The sequence below is a fragment of the Alosa pseudoharengus genome, unplaced genomic scaffold, assembly GCF_046254945.1.
Source record: "Alosa pseudoharengus isolate Yale_2024_CS ecotype anadromous, Long Island Sound unplaced genomic scaffold, YU_APseudo_1.1 YU_APseudo_1.1_scf_20, whole genome shotgun sequence".
Lineage (NCBI taxonomy): Eukaryota > Metazoa > Chordata > Actinopteri > Clupeiformes > Clupeidae > Alosa > Alosa pseudoharengus.
In genome coordinates, this window is record NW_027468664.1 from 12871748 (window position 1) to 12882375 (window position 10628).

The 10628-nt window shown below is 39.4% G+C and overlaps 1 protein-coding gene across 1 annotated transcript; it reads right to left on the reverse strand.

Moving 5' to 3' along the window:
• Positions 1-369: 369 nt before the first annotated feature.
• On the reverse strand, positions 370-9951 carry LOC143136611 (uncharacterized). The gene is made up of 9 exons (XM_076297325.1): positions 9730-9951; positions 9116-9259; positions 3417-3538; positions 3075-3211; positions 2569-2662; positions 1961-2293; positions 1696-1870; positions 990-1114; positions 370-684 (listed from the first exon to the last, which is right to left on the reverse strand). Exons 1-9 carry the CDS (start codon positions 9875-9877, stop codon positions 370-372), a joined length of 1593 nt encoding a protein of 530 aa, XP_076153440.1. The 5' UTR covers positions 9878-9951.
• Between the last annotated feature and the right edge of the window lie 677 nt (positions 9952-10628).

The following is a 10628-nucleotide window of genomic DNA, read 5'->3' on the forward strand; positions in this document are numbered from 1 at the left end:
CGTTCAGTCGAAGGAACAGAGCTCCTATTCTCGGATTCATCTCTTGTTGAAATTGAATTATTTACTTCTGGCAAGTCTGTCTCCATTTGCTCAGAAATGTTCTCACTAGGAGGGGAATTGTGACTACAGTCTGCACTAGTGTTGTTAGCTTCATGTGTATTTTCCAAATGTTTCCTAAAACCTGAATAAGTGTGAAACTGCTTACGGCATGTTTCTTGAGAACACATTAATCTTTGCTTTGAGGTAGGATAGAAACCATGTTTAAATTTCAAATGGGATATCAACGCCTGACTGGTTCCATGCAATTCTTGACATCTAAAACATTTCATCATCGTTAAGGTTAAGCAAAAGTCAAATAAAAAAAAAAAACTAGTTCAACAGCTTTGCACGGAATTCTCTGACCCTTGGTGATTCTTTAGTTTTTCCAATGTCAATGTTGTATACAGTTGTCTGCACAAATGTGTAGAAGTTGTTAAGTGCGTCGTCATATGCCAGAGTGAAAACAAAGTGCAATTTAAAAAGTTCATCAAATGCACCCACTGCACTTGCTGCCTCACAAGGAATCAGCTTTTTGTCCAAGGCAATGTAGAACTGGTCGGTCCGATTTTGGTTTCTTCCGACAGCAAGGAGGTATGGATGGTGGTGATCACGTTTGCCGAGAGCCTCTTCAAAACTGCAACAGGACTGAACACAAGAAGAAAAAAGTTACAAATTCACTATAATCCAATATAAAGTACAGTATCCAATAAAAACCACTGAGCCAGAACCACTTCAATAGCTAAATACAGCAAATGCTTTGCCTAAATTCAACACAAAATACCAACATTTTGTGCCAAATAGAGCAGGAAATGATTAATGCAGTTCTCAAAACAAACAACAAAAAACAATCCCTTCACAACAACTGTCATGAAATGATGAAAACACACTTATTTTTAAAATCTAGTGCTAATGTTATGGTCAGTCAAACATGACAATGCCAAATGTATTACCTTGTGATAAACAACAAGCCTTTCGGACGCAGCATCTGCACTGATCTTCGCAGCTTTCTTGCCGATAGGTTGAGGTGGGAGGAGGTGTACTAAGAGCAGTAGAGTAGCTATATCTGAGTCCCATTCTAAGGAGAAAGATAATCAAGTCCGTTTCAGAGATTGTGTAAAACATCAATGAAAACAAAACGCCATGATTTTCAAAACATTCAAACCATATACTGATTGAGAATAGTGCAAGCATCATATCATTTGTTCAAAAGGGGCCAATGCATTGTTCTTCTGGGATATGCCCAACCATAGAAAGTGTGCATGCCCATAGCAAGTGTGATCAGCGTTAAAATCACCAGTGGGCGAGAGTGCCATGTGAGGTTACCACAGACATTTGATTCCACATCTCAGAAAAGTTGTTAGGACTGGGGCAACAAAAGTTGAATAATGCTTAAGACAGGACAAGGAAATACATTTCACAGATATTAAGGTAAACTGGCAACCTAGTTTTGTATGAGCACAGGACAACAGATGCATATCCCCCAAAAGAATGAAAAGTTATTTCATTTTATTTTATTACCCATTAACAATGTGGCTTGTATGTTTTAAAAATAATTTAATTTTGTTTTTATTTACGGTTTACTCAATGTCCCGCCTTTTTTGGAATTGCTGTTGTATGGTTTTGTTTGATACTACTATGAAATATAAATCTGCTTACCAGCACTGGGTTCAGTGTCTTGGTTCTCCGCAGACATCAAAAGGTGGCGTACAGTGTGAGTCTGAGTTAAGCATCTTGCTTCCTCAATGATTTTGCATTTGAAGGTAGAGTCCCACTTCTCTAATAACTTGGAGGATGTATCCTCTCCAAATAGGAGTGTGAAATCTTGATTTATCTGAGGGAAATCAAAAGAATAATTTCAGTCATGAGGTAATTACAAACATATCCAAAAACATAATATGCACATATTAGCAGATACACTTACCAATCCTTTCACATCCAGAAATCTTGGATACGTTTTCAGGACTTCAGTGGTCATCTCTGGATTATGGACAAGCTCATGACGATGCTGAAAGGTCTCCCTCATCTTGCTGCGGATCACTGAATCATCACTGGAATATGAAAGTAACGATATGGCTTCTCTGACCGCATCACCATCTGCCTGTTGCTCTGCTGTGATACTCCTCTTTAGGCTGGGACCTCCCAGCAAGGCTCCATGGGGGCTGTTCCCGACCGAACGCTTTGTAACTTTTCTCTGCACAGTTTTTAGGCGCCATGCCAGGTAGCCAGTTCCACTTACACCATCATAGAAGTGTTCCTGTGAAATAATGTAGATCAGGTCTATCAAAAATCAATTGTTAACCATACCTTCGATCATTATACAAGAGACTTTCTAATGAGTAGACACAGTACTCAAAAAATCCTCCATAGAAATGCATGGGGTTAGTTTGTAACGTTATCTACACATCTACACACCCCTTAGATGCCCGATAAGTACCCAAAAATCGTTGGAATATGGCCGCCAAGTGGAGGGACTTGCCTAAAAGGACTTTGATTATGGTATTTACAATTGTATAATATGAGAAATCTTACATAGCCTTTGGTGGAGAAAGGATCCCTGAGATTTGGGAAAAGGGTCACAATGCCAAGTCCGTATTTTTCTCTTTGCATGCGAACTGGGACCCTCCTACAGGTAGTTGGAAAATGCATACAGACAAACATAAGTAACAAAATAGAAGAGTATTTACACATTGAATGCACAGCCATTACAAAGCATGTGACCACAATCAACATAGACAGTTTTACCATAACATTTTAACTAATAAGCACAACAATATTACTTATGCCATATTGAGTGAGGCCCTAACAGAGTATTTTCATTTAATCAGAACATTCACCCAAATCATTCACTTAATTTCATTACTCGTGACTGCATGACGTAACAACTGCTAAACTGAGTTGAAGGGATGTGCTAGGACATTACACCTTGACCAACACATTTTCTGCAGGAAACCCTGGAATGCATTATAGAAACAAGTACAGTTTTTGGATAGTTTACTCTTTTTGGCCTATTGTGATTTATTCAAAGGAAAACTTACCCATGTTTCTCAACCATATGGCTGACCAATATGTTGACGAGATGTCGTCTTGTGCTGTGTGTTAAGGTCTTTGTTCTTCTATACTCCTCCATTATATCTTGACCGCCAGCATTCGTCTCCAGGGCCTCCTGGACTATCTATCATTGAAAGTTAAACAACAAGCAAAATGATGAGCATGTGAACACAGAACGTAACACAACTTAAAGATTCAGATGCGGGCCAGCATATTGAGAAAGTCAAATTGTAAGATGTTCACTGATGTATGACAGTACCATGTACTACAAACTGTGCAGACTAAACAGTAAATTTAGTTTAGTAAAGAGGTCAATTTTAAAATTCCACCTTTTTGGCCATTTCAGCAGCATCATCATCTTTTGCAGAAGTGTGGGCTCTCTCTGCACTGGACTGATGTGCTGGACTCAAAGATGAAGTGTTTGGTGTAGAATAATGTGTTGGCGTAAAATCTGAAAAGGAAACAATTCCTATTCAAGTTTCAATTATATGGATGCAGACATAAAATACATCTCAGTTCATCACACAAACTACTCACTACCACACATGCAAATACAGTAACAAGCAACCTGGCAGAAGGTTCCCAGGCTTTCATATCAGACAAAAACGATATATTATACAATATACATTGCAGCCTCTTGCGTTAATAATATAGATCACAATATATAAATTATAATAGAACCATTTTAGAAAAGGTTACATAGACCCTAAGGAAAACCAAACTGCTAAGTTTATTTTTTAAAAAGCTAGAAAGAAACGTTGTATGTTGTGATCTGTCAGTGGTAGGATGACTGAATACTGTACCTGGACCTCAAACTCAGAGCCTACATGATATTCTGAGGAAACCGATCACGGTAGCAAGAAATTAAACATTTATATCATATATGTGACCCTGCAAGGCGAAACCAGTCGTTTTGGTAAAATGTACAAAATTAAGTTAATGTGCTCACATGAACGACCATTGACTAAGCTTTCCAATGATATGTATATTGAGGGTGTTGCAAAAAGTATCGCTAAGATAACCGCATCCAAAGTTGGCATGGTTCTCCTGTCACAATACGCCAGAAGAGTAGAAAATCACCTTAGTAAATTGTGAGGACACCGCTATTATTAGCCTTACGGTCTTTGAAGCAGATGACTGCCTATGTCCAGTTTTATATATTTATATATATTTATATATTTCAGGAGAAGTAAGGGGAGAAGAAGTTCTATGTACACAGATTGTGTAGGCTATAGGCCCACTTTTAAAATGTGCTACTGCTACGACAATGGAAAACTCCTCCTAGTCTGTAGAAATGACGCCAGGATATTTCTAAAACTTTGTGCTTTTGACCGTTCGTGCCCTGAAAGGCAAATCTTTCACATTCATATTCGGTTACATCTGCCAAGAACGAAAGAAAGCTAAGAGTAACGAGTAGCCTAATGAGTAGGCTACAATTTACCTCTATCGTAAAACCTTTGAAAGTAATTGTATGTGAATAATTACTTAATATTAATCTTAGACTGGCGAACTTCAGGAAAAACTCAGGAATCAGGTTTATTCTGTTACAAGCAGAGAGAGTACAAAAAAAGGTCTATGTAGGCCTAGCCCAGGCCATGGCACAAGGCCATGGCCTCTGTAGGATCACCCTCTCTCTCTCAGTTCTCCATGCTCTAATCTTGAAAATCTGATCTCACAAACATTGCAGTTTAGTTACTTTTAAATGGTTTAAACAAAGAACAAAGTGGCGCCAAGAACAAGCCCACTTGATTGGTTCTACAGTTGGTATCAGACACACCTACTCACACCCACTTCACACCTATGCATTCTTGTCAGAATAGCATGAGGAGAGATATCTTATATATCAGAAATATCACTTATAGAATGTTCCAAACATTCTCACAATCACATCATTACAATCCTTGTAATGAGACTATCAAAATGATACCAGACATGAATACATTTACATTTCATGATACATGGATACATTATATCAAGGTAGCATCCTTTGTCTTGTGTAAGTGATAGGCCTTAAACCAGCACATTAGCATTCCATTGGGGGAGGGGATAGTGTCTTTGTTTAAAACCAAGATGGGTTACATGGCTAACTAAAAGTAGTCTTGAAGTTAAATTATTATCCATTTTAACCATACATTTTATTGCTATCAATTCCCCCTTTTCAAGTCTGAATGACTTGAAGTTTAAAATAAGATTCCATAACATGAGCCTTCTTGAACAATTTTACAATTTTTTTTTTTTATAAAGTCCATAATCAGTCCATAATCAATGTAAGTGTGTGCGTGAGCAAGGAAAGCAGCGTTCAGCATACATCCCTTCTTGCGTTTCTCTTCCGTTGAAGAAGGGTTCTCTTATGAAACTTGAATGTGTCTGCATTGTTGCAGTGTAAGTGTGTGCGAGTGCAAAGGGTGTGCATGCAGGCCGCGTTCGGCGTGCACCCTTGTGTCAGTCCAAACAGTCCATGAACAATGTGCGATGAGTGTCTTTGATGATGCGGAGTGCGATGCTGCTTTCGGCACCCCCTTTCGTTGCTTTCAGTCAGTCCAGTTTTGTTGCTTCCATGGCAGTTGGTTCTGCCACAGGTTCCGTTGGACCTGTGGTTCCTGAGTCTCGTCCAGTTTCGTCTCATGACATGGCCCAGCCCCGACCGCTGCTGCTGGCTGTACCTGAGCCCAGGGCAGAGTTGTCTGGTCCATCAATCTCGTCCAGTGGCATGGCCTGGTCTCCACGGCTGCTGTTCTGGCGTGGTAGCTGAGCCTGGTTGGTGGAGCCATTCGCCATCTTGAAAGGATCTTCTTGAGATGTTTGCGTAGTGGTAGTCGAAGACAAAGGCATGTCACACCTCCCTTTGTCCCTTCTGGCATGAAAGAGATTCTGGAGAGTGGATTCACAACAACTTTGAGAGACATTAGCATGAGTGTAAACAGAGTCAAACAGTGTCTCGTGAATGCAGATTCACAAGTCAACAACAGTATGCTAATGTATTCAGTTTCTCAATTGGAGACAGTCACACCTACAGCATGGGTCTTCTAACATAGCAGGGCTATTTATCTCCAAACAGAGACTACACATTTGCATCTATTGGCAAAAGGCCAATATAAAGAAAATAAATAAACTTTGGTTAAGTTTAGATGTTTAAAAGAAAAATAATCCACAGACTCACGTGGGTAGGGTACCCCTGCATGTCTTTTAAAGAGATTTTGCATTAGAAGTGAGGGTCAGTAAAACAAAACAGTAGGCATTTAAAAAATGACCGTTTGAGCAATAAAACCAGTAAACTTAGATGGTATTTCAATTCAATACCATCTATCTCCCCCTTTTTATAGTTTCTTAACTATAACAAAAAAATACAAACTAAAAACAAATAAAAGGTAATTTCAAACAGAAAGAAACTCAAGTTGTGGGTATGAATCCATTCAATTGAACATTTGCCCACATCAAACAAGGCGTAAACATGTAGCAAACATTTCCCATTGGCATACAAGCAAAAATAAAAAAAAATATGTCTTAACATGTTAAACCCAAAAGATGTCCCTCAAATGAAAGAAAGAAAATGGTTGAAATCAACAATGGTTTCCCATTATCACTCCTCTTAGGTTCATATCTCCCCAGTGAAGTTCCTTTTGTGTCCATGGGGGAGAAGCTGGGGGGTTGGTTATAGAATACAGTGCTGCTAGAACAAAGGCAGTGAGATAAGATAGCAAAAGGTGTGAAAACTTTTGACCCAAGAAAACAAAGAAGGACTTGAAACAAAAAATGGAAACAAACACATATAACGAAATAAACAAATTTCACACACACAGGGCCGGCCCACACGCGCATTCATTCATACTGGACACACAGACACACACAGCTCCATGGAGCTGGAGGACAACTTTAAACGGGCTGCAGGAAGAATTTCCTGCTTAAAAGAACAAAAGAAGTTTAGTCAAGCCTTTTCAGTTAGCTCATATTAGCTCACAAAGACATCTAGACGCCCCTAGCGGCAGCTAGTTAGCTCAGGCGTACTTAAAAGAGGCCTAACCATGCTCTCTTGAGGTTATGCTGTTTGAGCTTATGCTGTTTGCACACTTGAAAAAGATTACGACAAAAATCCTGGATTCATCATCTGAGTGTAGATGTAGCCTAAAACAAAACACCACATCTACTCAAAAACAAAACAAGACTAGTGTTAGCTTGGATTCTAGCCGCTCATACGCTCTTGGTGATAAAAACAAAAAGGGCAGCACCAAGTTCTGTCTAATATTCTGTTTTGGTAGTGAAGGAATAAAATGTTCTGTAAACACAAAGGGGCATAAGCTACGTAGCTTGTTAGGACATGATGTCCCTAAAACCCGCGAAAAATAGATTGCACACGAACCACCGTGTTTAATACTGAGCTGCCTAGCACACTCGCTAATCTATTTACTCCTTATATCCAATAAAGAGGCACCATTGGACTTCAATCCAACACATATATAGACGCTTTACAAAATATGGATTAATTCGTCTTGTGCGACGTTTTGCCAAAATCGGGGAAGCACAAATTTATGTCCACTATTAAATTACGGTTTTGCCAAAATATTGCCAAAATCGGGGAAGCACAATTTTGTGTCCACTATTAAGTTACGGTTTTGCCAAAATGTCTACTCACTCAGAATGCCTTTTCCGATATCTTACCGCCCATTCCAAACTGTGGTTAGTAGGAACCGCCCGGATTTACAGATCCACCTTCGTTCATCACCAAAGAAGAAATGCAGATAAAAAGCGTCCTTAACTTGGGAGCTGTCACCAGAGCGATGAGAAAAAGAAAAAAAAAAAAAACTGCGGCGTCTTAGAATCAGCGACAAAAGTATATTATCTCTGCGGTTGGAACCTCCATGAAAGTAATTGTATGTGAATAATTACTTAATATTAATCTTAGACTGGCGAACTTCAGGAAAAACTCAGGAATCAGGTTTATTCTGTTACAAGCAGAGAGAGTACAAAAAAAGGTCTATGTAGGCCTAGCCCAGGCCATGGCACAAGGCCATGGCCTCTGTAGGATCACCCTCTCTCTCTCAGTTCTCCATGCTCTAATCTTGAAAATCTGATCTCACAAACATTGCAGTTTAGTTACTTTTAAATGGTTTAAACAAAGAACAAAGTGGCGCCAAGAACAAGCCCACTTGATTGGTTCTACAGTTGGTATCAGACACACCTACTCACACCCACTTCACACCTATGCATTCTTGTCAGAATAGCATGAGGAGAGATATCTTATATATCAGAAATATCACTTATAGAATGTTCCAAACATTCTCACAATCACATCATTACAATCCTTGTAATGAGACTATCAAAATGATACCAGACATGAATACATTTACATTTCATGATACATGGATACATTATATCAAGGTAGCATCCTTTGTCTTGTGTAAGTGATAGGCCTTAAACCAGCACATTAGCATTCCATTGGGGGAGGGGATAGTGTCTTTGTTTAAAACCAAGATGGGTTACATGGCTAACTAAAAGTAGTCTTGAAGTTAAATTATTATCCATTTTAACCATACATTTTATTGCTATCACCTTATAGCAGCGTGGACATTCCTACATAGTACGGGACGGTACCTAACGGCACTACACGGTTCAGCACGGCACACAGAATAGGGCCACATTTACCATCTTAGCATAGCCTAGGATGGTGCACTCCGTTTGCAAACAGCCAAAAAAAAAAAAGCTCACCGAAAAAGAAGGGTTCACTGGCCTGTTTTTCTTCAGTGAGTTTTTTGCAAACAGAGTGAATTACCACCATCATCTGCTGGACTGAGGTGTAATGGCAAGTGTACCCCTCAGCCTCGTAATGGCCGCCGGGTGAATAAGGCCCTTATAGTACCTTAATGAAAAAAGATAATGTCCGCAACACTGCTTTTGACTCCCAATATGTAATGCAACGTTTCGACCCTGCTGGGTCTTCTTCAGGCAAAATTGAGTATAGTTTCCTTTGTCCTGCACCTGCCAGAAGGTGGGATGTGCACACATTAACTGTTTGCTGAACGCCTTATAGTACCTTCACATCCCTCATCTTTGGCCAACAGACAGACATTTGGGTTAGCCTCAAGGAAGTCATGGATCACTTCATCATCAATCACAGTGTCCGAATCATCAAAGAACTGCAGGTCAGTAGATGGAGGGATCCCAAACTTGTTCTTGACTGAAAAAGACAAGATAACATTAGATCCCATCAATTCATTACTTCTGTGAACATTAAGAAAGGCTGTCTCAACCTAAAAGCATAAGTGTGCAAGCAAAAGTTGTTCATTATATGTCTTCCTAGTTTTACCACTGAGCTCTCCTTACAACAGTATTCAGTATTCCAATATTACACAATTGTAAACACCATTCTTAAGCTTTTGGATGGATACCAGTGCAATGCTATGCACACAATGGGCCATTGTTTGGTCACATGGTGTAATGCTGGTAGGGTGGTGGCTGGCTAACTATACATGTATAGCAAAGTTAACAGCTGCAAGGTGCACTTGATTTAACCATGACTTCAAAGCAGTTACATTCAAGTCAAAAGCAGAACTTTGGTTGAATTGCAATGTCAAATTCAATTTCATTTTCATATTAAACGAGTGATTTTATTCAAGAAAATGAATACATGGTCTCATAAAGGCTCACCTTCTTCAATGAAACTTAGGAATGAAAACCCAGGCTGCAGTTTTAGATATTTTCTTTGTTGATGGTATTGAACTTTGAGGAGCATTGTGCATATCCTGTTGATAAATAAATCAAAAACCCATGATTTCATTGGTGCAAGATTCCACATTAATTTGCAATTTGATCAAAGTATCATCAATGTCTCTACACAGCATTGAGAATATTCTTCATGTACACCGTTTACTAAACAGAAAGGTTTTGGACAACTCACTCCTTGACTAGCAAGACGGCGACGAGTAAAGAAAAACCAAGTGGATTGTTCAAAACATGTGTACGCAAACAATGTTTACATGCTGGAGTTCAGAGACACTGATGATACTTCGATCGAAAATTTCATGTTGTGTCTAGCCTTCTTAGTGTTTAAAAATTAGCGATTTTGACGTTATCATGCATCAGACACACCACACCGTGACATCTCGTCGGCGGTAGCTTTCCACATAAACGGAAAACTACCGCCGACGACACCCAACTTTGTCAGAGCCCTTAAACTTAAGGCATATCTCTAGCGGTCTCATTTTAATAGTGCCCATTACAGAACAATATATTTCATATCCAATCCCAATAAAAGTTAAATTATCCTTTTAGCAGCAGAGAAGGCTATACCAATATCCGTGCCAGTCAGACTGAGATCACCACACCTAGTCTTAAAAGTCGCTAACGTAACAGCTAACGTTAGACTTCAGCCACGTGGTTGCTACTAACGTTAAAGCCAGGGAAATGTGGCGGCAATGGCAACTAGCCTGGCTTAGTCTGCTGCAAGTTTGTAACTTTACAGCAAACAGATAGCTTCATAGCTGGCCAGTCATTGAGTTTGTGGCAAAATTCAAATCGTAACGTTAACGTTACCTCCGAGTTTAGCG

Excerpts from the sequence above, each read along its gene's own strand:
- LOC143136611 (XM_076297325.1), bottom strand. The coding sequence starts at position 9,877 with ATGTGGAATCTTGCACCAATGAAATCATGGGTTTTTGATTTATTTATC. Across the intron at positions 1,871-1,960 it reads TTCTGGATGTGAAAGGATTG|ATAAATCAAGATTTCACACT; the intron begins GTAAGTGTATCT and ends GATTTCCCTCAG. Across the intron at positions 1,115-1,695 it reads AGACACTGAACCCAGTGCTG|AATGGGACTCAGATATAGCT; the intron begins GTAAGCAGATTT and ends CTTTCTCCTTAG.